Source organism: Sesamum indicum, linkage group LG6 (assembly GCF_026168435.1).
Source record: "Sesamum indicum cultivar Baizhima isolate 11 linkage group LG6, ASM2616843v1, whole genome shotgun sequence".
Taxonomy (NCBI): domain Eukaryota; kingdom Viridiplantae; phylum Streptophyta; class Magnoliopsida; order Lamiales; family Pedaliaceae; genus Sesamum; species Sesamum indicum.
Window position 1 is genome coordinate 26561757 of NC_142662.1, and position 13631 is coordinate 26575387.

General features: G+C 37.8%; 2 protein-coding genes across 6 annotated transcripts; both read right to left on the bottom strand.

The window, feature by feature from the left end:
- Positions 1 to 115: 115 nt before the first annotated feature.
- On the bottom strand, positions 116 to 9910 carry LOC105163233 (mediator of RNA polymerase II transcription subunit 33A). 2 transcript variants are annotated; one of them, XM_011081501.3, is made up of 12 exons: positions 9409 to 9910; positions 9043 to 9153; positions 7027 to 7374; positions 6534 to 6844; positions 6371 to 6462; positions 5565 to 5925; positions 4930 to 5140; positions 4031 to 4145; positions 3623 to 3784; positions 2605 to 3268; positions 1845 to 2051; positions 116 to 1455 (listed from the first exon to the last, which is right to left on the bottom strand). In XM_011081501.3, the coding sequence occupies exons 1-12, from the start codon at positions 9684 to 9686 to the stop codon at positions 335 to 337; spliced, it is 3981 nt and encodes a 1326-aa protein (XP_011079803.1). In that variant the 5' UTR covers positions 9687 to 9910; the 3' UTR covers positions 116 to 334. The 2 variants fall into 2 exon arrangements, with proteins under 2 accessions (XP_011079803.1, XP_088737682.1); XM_088881556.1 differs by lacking the exons at positions 9043 to 9153; positions 9409 to 9910 and adding an exon at positions 8397 to 8488.
- Positions 9911 to 10751: 841 nt separating this feature from the next.
- Positions 10752 to 13127, bottom strand: LOC105163359 (Exonuclease family protein). Of its 4 annotated transcripts, XM_088881561.1 has the most exons (6): positions 12985 to 13127; positions 12789 to 12846; positions 12412 to 12638; positions 12111 to 12317; positions 11559 to 11639; positions 10752 to 11282 (listed from the first exon to the last, which is right to left on the bottom strand). In XM_088881561.1, the coding sequence occupies exons 1-6, from the start codon at positions 12993 to 12995 to the stop codon at positions 11024 to 11026; spliced, it is 843 nt and encodes a 280-aa protein (XP_088737687.1). In that variant the 5' UTR covers positions 12996 to 13127; the 3' UTR covers positions 10752 to 11023. The 4 variants fall into 4 exon arrangements, with proteins under 4 accessions (XP_088737687.1, XP_088737686.1, XP_088737688.1 ...); XM_088881560.1 differs by having other exon boundaries at positions 12412 to 12846; XM_088881562.1 differs by lacking the exon at positions 12985 to 13127 and having other exon boundaries at positions 12755 to 12980.
- Between the last annotated feature and the right edge of the window lie 504 nt (positions 13128 to 13631).

Genomic DNA, 13631 nt, shown 5'->3' on the forward strand with positions numbered 1-13631 from the left:
TATCTTTAGAAATTGTGAAAGTTACTTAAAAATAATTCTTGAAGGGGACAAAAAATTACAAGGACTGTGAAATTATGCCACTACAGGGAAAATACTCAAAGAAAAAAAAAAGGCGGAGCAACAAAAATTGAAATTTATTTGACATGTCAATATCTCCCAGTTCCAGCAGATACTTTTACATTTCAACTAACAGAAAATTCAAATTTTGTTGCTCTAGCTCCTAGTATTCATTAACATCATCTATAGCTAAACTAACTAAAACTTGTGACTAATTTATCTAACCCAAAAAGCAAAAAATCAAAAGAAAAAAATCTAAACAACTATAGGGCAAAATTCAGAATCCAGATTCTATGATCATTTCAGCAGCAGAACCCATAGCACCAATCCCACTTATTCCAAGAAGAGCCAAAGCTAGTTCTTCCTCATTCCATTGTTTCAGTCCCTTGCTAACTCTCTTCAAAACTTCCACATCAACTTCCAGCATCCAACTGGGGGTGCAGCTCACCATCAAACTCAGATAGCCTGTCACATATGCCCTCCAAGTGGCCTTGTTACAGCCAAGCGATATTTTTCCATCGAGGGCACTTGCAAGAAATTCCAAGTGCTTCCCCAGAACCGTGGATCGCCGCTTAGATGCAGGTGAAGCCAAGTCGACTCCCCATGCAAATGTTCCAGAAAATATGGTGAAATATGCGAGCGCATAGCCACCCAGCATTGCAACCATTCCTCCGGATTCTTCTCCTTTGAAGTCTGCCCCATGAACAGATATAAACCACGAGGGTAGCGTTTCTTTAATTAGAGACTGCACTGAAGTCAAACCACCCGTAATCCAAACTAAAGAAGCCCCCAAAGAAGCCGCAATCTTCACTTGACTCATTGCTGCAGATAGAGAAACCTGACCGTACTTCATGTTGTATTTGGTTTTCTTGAGCTTCTCCATTTTGTCTCTGGGCAACCCACTATTTGCAATATCTTTGACAGCATGCATTAGAAGAGATACTATTTCTTCAGTCAAAAACATGACATTTCTGACAGCTCGATGAACTCTTAAGTATAGTATTCCAGGGGCAACAGCTGAAATGCCACCTGCAAAGTGAGAACCAAAGCCGTGACCCAAAAGAGCACCCATGCCGCCGTTGCTTGCAACAGAAGAAGAATTTAACCCAAGGACTGTTGTGAAGCAGACTCTGATGAGTTGAACGACAGCATCATTACTGTGGTGGAACACAGTTTGGGATGCAGAGAACACAATAAAGTCACTCCAACGCTTTACCTTTTGAGCCCACAGAGCAGCTATTACAGGCATACATGGCCAAGGGCAACTTATGCCAAGGTTACTCAAGGCTGGACCAACCAAGTTTAAATAACGGTCAGTATCTCTGTCAAGTTTAAATGTGATTGTCAGACTCACAAGAGCTGCCAATGGTAGTGGAAGTGTCACTGGAGAGTTTCCCCCTACAAGGAAAGCACTTATCAGCATTACAGGGAATCTAGGATTTGCTTTTAGACTAACAAGTTGTTTTCTTTTTGTTTTTTGTAATGAACAAATTCCTCACTCCATAAAGACTCAGGGAGTCTCATGTTCTGCGACATTAATTAGATTCTTACAACATAATAGAAAAGAAAAGTTTTTAACCCCAAATAAATTGCTTTCATGACAAAAATTAGCATCAAACTTTCATGCGATAAGGTTTCATCATGCAACACCTTGTTCTTTGAACTAATTCTGAAATCAAATGTATAATGAGAATTCACCAAACAACAAAGTGCAGCAGAAGGAAGCAGGAGTGTGAGGCAAATAACAGATTTACTTAGGTTGTTAGACACCTATCTGTAAGGCGCACCTATTGGAACACATGGCACATTGACACCGGTGGCAGCTAAAATTTTCTTTATCTGTTGTTCAACCAGGGACAAATTTGCAGCAGGGCTTGGCCAGTCAGTTCCATTCATGAAAGCAGGCTTCCAAAGACCCCGAGTTACTTCTGCTGAAAAGTAACTCATAATAGTCGCCAAAGAAGCAGGAAGAAAATCAGCAAGATCTTTGAGCCCTGGGATAGATAAATCACGGTATTGTCTGTTAATATATTGACAGAATGCACAGTTGGAGAACAACACTATATCACTGAAAATAATAGAAGCAGGTTAAGAAGGTTTCTAATTTTTTTTTTCCTCATTCAACTGTGTATAAGAATTTCTGCCACTGATAAACCTATAACAGATTACTCGATGCGCACATTCACAAATAGATAAAACTACCATAAAAAATTTACATGATCTGACCTAGTGAGATTGTAGATGAGGAATTCCAGAGGTAGTTATACCTAACAGGAATAGCTGAACCTCCTACACTGAAATCAAATGATGCATTCACGCATGCAGCATTCTTGAAGCAAGAAAAACATACATGCATGCTAGTCATAATTGACCTCATGGCAGGCACCAGAATGTGTTTAAAATAAATGCTGTCTCTCGCATGCCCAAGTGCAAATGGATTTGATTAGCGGACTAAAGTATTTCCCAAATACAGCACTATTCATGGACCGAGTATAATTATTCTGAAAAAACCACAAGCACGACTGAATTATAAACATAATGACGAACCGGTGGTCAGTTCACGTGGTGAGAGTCTTCCATGGGCACAGGCAGTAAGGGCAGCATCAAGGACGAAGGGAACAGCCTCGAGAATATCCCAAGCAGGTACCTTAAGACGGAGAGAGGAATCATCGGATCCAGAGACAGAAGAGCTACTGCTTCCAGAAGTTGTAGGAGTCAGCGGTTGACCTCCTTTATTGATTTTTCTGAACATCATGTTCAGGAGTCCCTCAACAATCTGATGAACAGGATTTCCAGGTACCAGGCCGGAAAGAATAGAAACAATACATTCTTGATGCTTCCTGTACCAGCGCTTAAGTTTTGGAAAAGAATCAATGAATACGGGCCTTTTTGGAGAAGGATATGACAATCTTGACTGTCTACTAGTTTTATTTTGACTTTTTGCTGGGTTCTCACGTGAAGCTAACTGGGAATTGTGCACCATTAAGAGGTATTCTGGGGTTAAATGGGATCCCACTGGCGCAATATCTCCACTCACATGTTCCAGAGGTGGCTGATCAAATCTCCACAATTTCAGCAGCAGAGTAAATGCATTTGAAAATACAGCATGGGAAGAAATTTCCTCCCCTGTGTTAAGAGTCCACGACATAGTGGGTGCACAAGAACCAAAGACCTCACAAATTGGCATCAAAGCAGCTGCAAGTTGAGGAACCTGGAAATAGATAAAGCATAGTTGAAGTGTGTAAGCACATGGAAATAATATGAAAGTTTGCACGTCTCCTGTTTACCAATGATGTCCTCATGTTAACTATCACATAAATTGCTGTAGTTACATTTTATTTGTGTAACTACTGAAATAGGATCAAAAGATGGTCCAAAGAAAATATTTGTCAAAGTACTAAAAAGAATACAATATCTTACAGGTCTTGGATTCATTTGGCAACAGGCCCACAACCATAAGTAAAAGAATGTTTCCTAAAGGTCCAATTTATTGTTCTCTGTGTGGTAACAACTTCACAGATATAAAACTAGAAAGTGTAAATCAAATAGATGAAGTTGGACCCACCAGGCCATGCAAGGAAAAAATCTGAACAGAATCAATTGATGATATCCCCACAAGAAGAATATTCAGAAATGGAGCATAACCTATCAAATGGCTCTCACTCCCAGAAAAATCTGTTGGAACAGCTGGTGACAGCAATCTTGTGATCAAAAAGCTTGTATGTTCCTGTAAGCATAGACAAATCGACATTTTATCTTTTTGAAACAGGAACGTAGGAGTTATTAAAAAGAGAAACATTTAAAGAAATCCTGTCCAAAATGATGATCTTTTCTTGGGCTTCTCTTACCCTCCAGTTGAGGATTGTAATGAAAAATTAATAGGGAACCAGCCAAAACAAAAAGCAGCCACAATGCTTTGAACTCGACTAATCTGTATATTATGTCATTTTTTAGACAACGCAAAATTCATTACCTGTATATTCCAACCACGATAAAGAGAAGCCCCACAAAATATTGTAGCAGCAGAAATCTTCTCGTCATCCGTACCGCTGACAGCAATCTCATACATTCTCTCTATCTCTGCTAAGCTTATATCAAATCCACAAGCTCAAACTCAGTTGCCTTACAACTGGGATATATGAGAAAGGAGGATCTGGTACTGGTGAGGTTGAATTATAAAAACACTAACAAGCTCAAGCTTCATGTCTCTTACTAAGATGGGATAATAAATAAACAGCTAAGTCAACAATATAAAGGGCATAGTGTTCAACTGATGACAGTACCATGGTTGACGAATAAAAGGGATGTTTACTTGATCACGCAAACACAAAAAACCCAAAAATAACTCTTGTTCTAACCAATAACATATTATTTTCTTGCCAAGCCTCAGCCAAAACATGATTTAACATAATAGCATAGAAAAGTGCTAAATATCATTTAGTTCGTGTGTGGGTTTGGATTTTAAAGTTCATCTAACAGATACCAGAGTAACAGCTGGGAGTTAATTTGATACCCATCAATGAGGTTGTTTAAGCTACTGGTAAATTGGTCAACATTACTACTGAATTTTCTCCCCAATCCACCAACAAAAATTACCCAGAAAACAAACCCTAAAGGAGAATAAAAGAGTTGCCCATTCCCACTGTTCTTTAAAGTCTTACATGTCCTAATAATTTTGTGATCCCCATATCTGTTTCTCGAAATCCTTTTTCCTTGTAAAACAGGCAACAACATATTCGTGGGCTAAGCAAAACTAGTAAGCTCAACTGAACTCTTTAGAACTTCTTACTTCTTGGGTTGTTTTGCTTCTGAGGTAGTCTACATCAGTTAGCAAACAAAAATGTAACTTCCAAAACTAAAACTACCATATACCTAGTAGCTGGAGTTGACACCAATGCGCTAACCATTGGAGGAGTTAATGGTGACCCTTTCATCAATGATGACCAACCAGGCATTTGCCCAGAAATGTTTCGAGGAATTTGGTTCCATCGACCTTTTACATATCCAGGCCACAAATATGCAGACGTGTCCAAAACATTTCTAGCAATGCAAGCCTCAACAATCAGATGGCGGAGATTTCCAGCTGAAATTGATCATAAAAAAGCCAAGAGCAGTCAATTCACCGTAAGGAGAGATATGAAAGATCAAGAAAGATAAAGAGGTAAAGAGCTAAGTGATCAGAAATAAATCATTGCACGGATATAGCCCCCTGTTTACCATGGAACTGGAAACAAGAGATAGCAAACCCAAAAACAAATTAAAACAAAGAGCGAGTAATATGGACATACAAGAAACAAAGACACAAATAAAGCAAGTTAAAGTCCAGGATGTAAACAGTATAAAAAAGAAAAAGCATTATAAATTGCCTTAGTCAATATACAGACAACCAAAAAGAAAAAAAACATTACAAATAGTGAAATTTTAGAAAATAGCATTCATGACTCATACAAACAATTAAAAAGATGAAATATAATTACATGAAAGCAGGGCATACAAAAAGTACTCACAACAATTCGAGGGCAAGTCATTCAAGCTTATGCCATCAAGGTGCCCATTGCCAACTGTTAGGCCTGAAAGGAACATCATTGCTTTCACAGCAGCTTGATTAGCCAATGAACTTACAGGTGATGGAGCAGTCAATAACCCTTCGAAATCATCCAACCGCTTAAGGCTGGAAACTAGGTCTTCACGACGCTTTCCCATTGACTCAATAGTTTTTCTCTGACTAATAGAGTTTTGTTCTGTTTCACTACTCAATGTAATCTCCTCCTCTTCAACAATATTGACAACTGCAAGTGTTACAACAGACAATAACATGCACAAACAACTATCGATCCGAGGAACTGGACCCTCACTTGAATTCCTCTCCTGAACAGAGGCAAAGGAAAAGTGTTAGCATATTGCGTGTTTTGGTCTAGGGTGAGACAGAGCAAACAGTTTTTGACAATTTTTATTCTTTGTCCTGATAAGAAATACAAAAGTCCAAAAGAGCAAGAGAGAATATGAATCCTTGCTCGCCTATGATTTTTCTAAAGGATAGGAACCAGTATGCTAACACCTTCAATAAGTTTTGTGTTGATTTCCTTTTATGCAGATACAATAATTCATCATTTTCAGTGAATATGAACAGTTTTGAACAGCAAAGCAGGAAGCTGAAAAGTAGCTTCCGATCACTATTTCATGGGAGATCAGTTCAAATCAGCAAATAGAGCTTTACTTGAAACCTAAACAGAAAAATGAGGGCAATTTTGCAAAGATTTAAGACTATAATAGGGAAAGGTACATGTTTCATGTACTTTGGCTTAGCTCTTACCCTCTGAACAAGCCGTAAAGCTGCAGTCCACAAACCAAGAAATGCGTCCTGCCAAGTAGTCTGATTTAGAGCCTGGAGAGACTTCACTAGACCTGCAATACCAATCTGGGTCAATAAATGTATACCCACATTATTAGCTTTTGAACGCTATTAGAAATTGTACCTGTAAGAGTTTCAGCAGCACCAGTAGCCCTCACTTGTGATCCATCAATGGCATCTTCTAAATAAAGATCTATAGGAAGCCAAAGTGCTGAACGAACATGGCATTGACCAGCAGATGACATCGGAGACCTGGCTGTTACTGCATGAAACTGCTGCTGCGAATTTGTTTTACATTCACGAGACAGAACTTGGCGTGTGTTGGATGTCAACTGCAAGAGTGCCTCTGGAGAGATATTCTTCGAGTTTCTTAAAGATGACGAATTTGTGGCCAGCAGTCTCAAGTGCTGAATGAAGCATTCCCATTGCGTCGGCCTGAAAGAAATCAGAGAAATGCATGCTTCAGAGCTAGTATACAACCATGCAGAAGACAACAGCTCCTAGTTATAGGGCATATTAAGAGAAAACCATGCATTATTTGTCATCTGCTCAGATTATTTGGTGCTGAAGGAGTGCAAAAAATTTCCATGGAGAGGAGAAAGAAACAAGAAGCTTACATGTTCCGACGGGCCAAGTAAAGGAGCCGAGAAGTTACTTTGTTTCGAAAAAATTCACCAATTATTTCAATAGCCATTACAGTATTTATCTTACTAAATGCTGCCTGACGTTCTATTCTTTTCCCTTCAAAACCATCAAGATGATCTATTTCCATGTCTTGGCTTCTGATTGGCCACCTCGATTTCTTTTCAGGGGTGAGTTCTAGTAGGCCTTCATCATCCAGTGATGCATCAAGCAGCTCCCATACAATTGCTAGTATAAATTCAACAACAAGTAGCCCTGGTTCAGAGGACTGAATTCCAAATATTTGGTAAAATTGGAGGACATCATTAATGGATTCCATAGTCCTGCAATTCGATGGTTCATGTTATCAATCATAGCAACAGAAACTTGTTCCGATGCCAAAATAGTCAACAATTCAATTCAATAAACAGAATGCAGATACTTTTGTCACTTTCGAACTTCAATATCAGAATTTCCGGTAGAATTACAGTGACTAGAAAGATTATTTTAGAAACTTAATTCTCTAATAGTTGCCAATTAAGGAGACCAAACATTTTTTCTGAACATAAGCTTAGAACTCGACCACTTAGTATATTTTACACATACCCAGAGGATAATAACCATTTAAACAAAATCCAGAAGTTTCTCCAAGGAACGGATTAAAGCAAGAGTCAGGTTCAAGTGCAGTAAGAGTTAATAATAGATAACTTCACCAATTTGGTTGTCATTTTTGCAGCAGGAGAAATATTACAAAAGCATGTGTTTCTGGAGCAACAAAACACTGACTTAGCATTGTCCAACTCTAAGAACCTCATGAATGGCCACTATAGGATTCCATGCTTGCATGTAAATCCGTCATTCAAGGAAATTTACTAGAATTCAAGGAAACAATGTTTTGCTGACTGATCCAAACAGAGTATGAAATAACTAGCTTGGTCACTCAGAAATCAATTGATATAAATACATTGGAAGTTATTCAGACAATTAATTCCATCAATACCACTTAACAACTGGAAGATGCCACACATGAGAAGTTTACGAATGCTCATCCTCATAATAACAATTGGGAATAGATCTTTAGCTTTTCAAGAAGTTAAGGGCCAAAAAAATTGTTTACATTGAAACCCCAACTCCAGAATATTGGATCTTTACCCGTTTCAAAGTATAATCAGGACAAAAGATGCAGATGAGATGGGAAACTCTATATGTAAATAATAAGGAAATGTCAGATCTTAGATTTTCTGGGTAATCTTTTACTGATACTCAATGTAGATTAAAGAAAAAGCATGTGCATTTTTTCAGAAGTTTATGAGGTCAGATGCTCAAATTCACCCCGGGTACAAAAAGTTATACAGCAAATACTCACAGTAAAATGATAGGCACACTTAACATTTTGGAGCTTACGCATACGAGCATGGTGGGACCTTTTTGTCTAGTTCCCATTCCCTGAAAATGGAATTAAGCAAGCTAATGCAACAACCTATCAGGAACATATCTTTTCATATTTGAAGGTGAAGACAGAGCAACATCTACCAGCGAGCAAAGGTGAAAGGAAAGTAACCCAACTGGTAGGGGAAAAAAGGCAGTACAGGCTCCAAATAAATCTCAAATTCATTGACTGCTTTCTTTTGACGATAAAGAAGCCCACAAAACGATGGCTTGCATTCAATAACTACTTGACTTATCCGTCTTCAATCATCAACAAGGCCAAGTAAAAACATGTCCAAATAAGTACTCATGACTTGTGCTTGTATAATCAAGAAAATTCCACTTGATGACTCTTTGTATCATGAACTTCATGTGAAAAGCAATAAACACGTCTACCTTTCATGCATGTTTTAAGCCCATAACAGTATATAATCATTCAACAAGCAATAGTAGAAACAGTGACATAGCATAAGACACACAGAGAGCTCAGAATTTAAATTATCCATTGCTTCAATTATCACCTTCAAACATTTTCAGCAAATCAAAACCCAATAAAATACAGTTTAAAAGCAACAAAATATTACTTGTGATAGTTGGGACCATTGATTAGAGATGGCAGTGAAAAAGCATATCTCTTAAGTAGCTCCATATACAATCTATATGCTGCAGGGTACCTTCTGCGGCTTGGTATAACCCTGCATAATAACAACACGGCAGCTGTCTGAGCTTGTTTATGCATATATCTCCGTGATATACAGTTTTGTGGCATAAAGCATCCTATTAAACTAGTAGCATAACATTATCTAGGGAACTCAGTAGCACTTTCAGTGTACCTAATTGCATTATCAGACAAATATAGCCACAAGGATACAAGCCTACACGCGTTTGTGTATTATAAAAGTTTAACTGAACAGTAGAGGGGAAATGATAAAGAGGACGAAAAGAAATACCTAGTGGAGAGGAGAGCAAGAACAAGCATAGGGGGAACGATGCGAATTGTAAGCGCCTTCTCGAGGAATTTCCACGCGATTGGAAGATTGTTTGACCAGCAAATATGAGAAACGAGAAGCTCGGCAAGCTCGCCAGACGGCATGGAAACGCCCGCGGCAGTGAGGCTGGTGGAGAGCTGCATGGCCCACATGAGGGGGTCGGTGCCCCTCTCCTGTGAGGCCTTGGTCAGCTCCAACACGCCGTCCCAAAGTCGCTGCTTCACCCCCTCCGCCGCCATACGATCTCAAAATCACAATTCCACACCGAGAAATTGCAGGAAATTAGGGCAGAGGCAGATCTCAGTGCATGGAATTTTGGAGGGGGAAGAGAAGATTAAGAAGCTTCTGCTACACCAGTGGGGTGTGTGTGTGTGTAACTTGAAACAGCAGAGAGAGAGAGAGAGAGAGAGAGAGAGAGAGGGAGAAGAAAGCGAGAGGGTAAAAGACCAAAGCAGTCAATGTTGGGGGCGGAGAATATATTCTAATGTTTTCCTAATGTTATTTTTGTCAAATCTTTTACTATTATTATTTTACGTCTCTTTTTTTTTTCTTTTAATTATTATCACAAATACTTCCTAATTGGGATGTTTCCTTTTCAACCCTATTAAACCATACACTGTCCGCCTATTTGGGTGCATTTGCATCCATCAATTTGAATTCCACTTTGACAAGAATCTCTAAATTTTTAACTAAAACAGAATTAATTAATATTCGATAAATATAATTTATAATTTTTCAATTTAAAGAGTTCGTGTCTACAATTATATTAATCTCATTAAAAAATATATTTTTCTGTTTATGTTCTCAACTTCCTATTTTTTCTATTCTTGACTTTTACGTTATTTTTCTTCTCTCATTTTTTTCAATTATTTTTCATAATAAACTTTATATTTTTTAGTTATCTAAACAATATACATTTATAAAAATAATAATTTCAAAAGATATAGAACTAATTGTGAATTCACGTTTGAATGTGCCACACACAATAATATTATATTAACTGTATAATGTGAAATATTCAATATAATAAATTTTCGATGAGATGGTAAACAAAACAAACACCGATGAATAAAAATAAAAATACTATTCGTGATAATGATATCTTTTAGAAAAAAGATACACATACGAATTACACGTGTTTAATACAGGAACTTGCCCAATTTGAATAAAGCTATTCAAATTTAGATATTGCTTGAATTTTAATTTTTGTGGCGACATTATTTTCAGAGTGTTTGTCTTAAGACATATAATTGGAATAAGAAAATGTAACTCTAAATTATGACATTTTATTTTGTATGATCATCTACAGAAAAACAGAAGGATTCATTTCCTCAAATGTCTCATCTCTTTTCTCAAACAATAAATCCAAGCTATTAAGTATGAAAAAAATAATATCTATGTGCAATAATATATGTAAAAGTCCCTGGCAGCAGTGTCTTTTCCTATACATCATGCCAATCCATTCAAAAATTCAAAAAACATAGGGTCCAAACAAAACTTTTGGGGTGCAAAATCATGTCCATATGCAAGCAAACAATTGAATCAAGATATCATTATTAGATAGAGATCCATGCATCTACAATGCTTGCCGTGAATCAAAACACCAGCACCTGTAATTAGATTTTGAGATATTGAAAAGCTCCTCTGGGGTCATATTCTCAATTTCCCTGTAGTTCCATGAATCATGACCACTCGTCAGGCTTCGGGTACTCCGAGCAGCTAATGTGAATTCCATTCCTTTGGATTGGTGTTTTTGGGACCGTATTCTCTTATACAACCTCATTACGGATACGCAATCTTCATATGGATCGTGCATCCCTGTCTGGATATTATACCTGTTATGTCAAGACCCCATGTGAGATAATAGAAATGAACATTTTTCTTTTCTTCTGTTGGGGTGTGAGCATATTTTTTATGGGTTCCTGCCCTTCACTGCATAGTTAACCAGGTAAAGCCATCCCTTGCTCTATATACGATTCAAGGCCTCTTGCAAATTCAATACAATGAGATATATAACCGCTGTCTATGCAACTCTGACTACATTAAACTATATCTCGACATCAGTAAGGAAGACAGAAGACCAAGAATAATCAAGAGAAAAGAGAAGTTACCCAAGATAGGTCTTGATTAGGTATTTGAGCGAGTGGCTCACCAGATTCGTCTTCATTAGAGGAGGGTACTTCGCTGTATCCCTGCAGATTAGTGAAGGTGGAAGAGTTAAAACACATAATGTGTAGTATTTAGCTACATGATATTAAAAACTTTATTTAAATTGAAAAGTTTATTGACTATTGAAGCACATAAACAGATCTTAGTATTCTCCAGCCACATAAGGAGAATGGCTGGCCCCTAATTTACTAGGTCAAAGCAAGAAACATTAGCGGGAACTCTGACAAGTTGCTTTCGGAAAAATTAATCACCAAAGGTATTTGTCCGTTCAGAAACAACTTAGTTCTTTTTTTTACTTTCCTTCATAATTCCTTTCCTTTTTCTGACTGAGTGGCCAAGGATGGTAACTTGCTGCTTAATACAGATTCTTCAGTCACTAAAGGTTGCTCTATATCTTATCTATAATCTTCTACATCTCGCATGGACTATGAATCAATTTCCTTGTACTCCATAAAATGGTAATACAACCTTTAATCGCCACAGAATGAGTTTACCTCAGCAAATGATCAGGATAATTCATTTTTAGGCAATCTAGATCATGCTCAAGGCCATGACCAAGAAGAACTCTAGCTCGTCCACCATTCAAGCGTAATCTCCCAATTGACTCTCCATTATATAGAATCTGCAGAATTTTGTCCTGCACTTCCTTGAGTGGCATGGCATCTCTCAGATGGTCCTCCGTGATACCAGTGACCTCATACCTGAAGCAACGACTCTGTTTAGAACAATGGTCACTAAGCAAGTCATCGATGCCAACAGAAAATTTAAAAGGAAAAATATAGGAAAATCATATACCTATAATTGGTAACAGGAATTTGAGGTAGTACGTAAGTGTAGAAAATCAGTTTCTCATCCTCATCAACGAGGCATACCCTTGCACAGAGATCAAGTGATCCATCACTTCCACCACCAACCATTTCACAGTCCATTGAAACAGCCTCAGGATGATTCCCAATATCATTTTCAAGGTCTACTGGAGGATCGTAAATCTGTGATTCTGGGCAAGGCATCTTGATTGTTCCCTGTATAACAAGGTAAAATGTTGAACTAAGTACGCAAGTACCATGAGGAGGCAGTTTCACATAATAATAACTAGTTGTTATTGTGTACACAGTAAGCAGACATCCCATTAGCTCACGTCGGTGTAAAAGTAGAACTAAGTCCAAACTCACAAGTAGAGCAGGGGCAGGTAGGTAACATATGCTCTGGTGTTCTCTGAGAGAAACTGGGCTGTCAAAAATTCGCAAACAAAGCTTGCAACCTCTTTCAGCAAAAATCTTCGAACAATTTACTTTAGCCAGTGGATGTTACCATAAATAAATATGAAAAAGAAGCATCACGATTAATGATGGCATGTAAAACCTTAACTAGAATAGCATAATTCACCGGTTGTGTGCTCCCTTAGTGATTCAAAGGATTTGCAATGTTTCTGACATACACCGCATTTAGGTTGGTGAACAGAATGATAAGAGGTTTTCATATGCGCAATAAGATGCTCCTTTACTGCTTGAAACATGCTGCACACTTGTGCCTGGAATAAGACAAACATGTAAGCATGGTAGGTAGCTAGGTAATTCCAACAACCAAAAATAACTTGCGCTACATATGTGTTGACAATGGAGTAGATCCATGTAAATATTATGTGCTAAAAATTAGCAAAGGTTCATAACATATCAGTATGAATAAAGAAACCAGCGAGAGATAAACTTAATTTAACAATGTATGGAGACTTTACTAAATATAGAACTAATTATGAGCACGAATCATCGCTAACACACCTCACATGCACATCTCAGTGCATTTATCTGCAAGAGCGTTTGTACACTGCAGAAAGCTGCTCCCATTTCTTTCTTTATATGAGGACAACATCAAAAGCAGGAGGAAATTTATTAGTTTCTGTATTGATCCACTCAGGACTGTCATATCTAGTATCTTAAGCAAGTCTGTCCTACTCGTTTCAAAAGTTTCGGGATATTGAAGTAAGAAAAGAGAAGAACCTACAACTACAAGCCCGA

Coding starts and splice junctions, on each gene's coding strand:
- LOC105163233 (XM_011081501.3), bottom strand. CDS start 9,686: ATGGCGGCGGAGGGGGTGAAGCAGCGACTTTGGGACGGCGTGTTGGAG. Junction 6,463..6,533: donor TGCTGCTGAAACTCTTACAG/GTACAATTTCTA, acceptor TTGGTATTGCAG/GTCTAGTGAAGTCTCTCCAG. Junction 2,052..2,604: donor ACCACGTGAACTGACCACCG/GTTCGTCATTAT, acceptor TATCTATCCCAG/GGCTCAAAGATCTTGCTGAT.
- LOC105163359 (XM_088881560.1), bottom strand. Junction 11,640..12,110: donor TATCCTGATCATTTGCTGAG/GTAAACTCATTC, acceptor ACTAATCTGCAG/GGATACAGCGAAGTACCCTC. Junction 11,283..11,558: donor CTAATCAAGACCTATCTTGG/GTAACTTCTCTT, acceptor TTGACATAACAG/GTATAATATCCAGACAGGGA.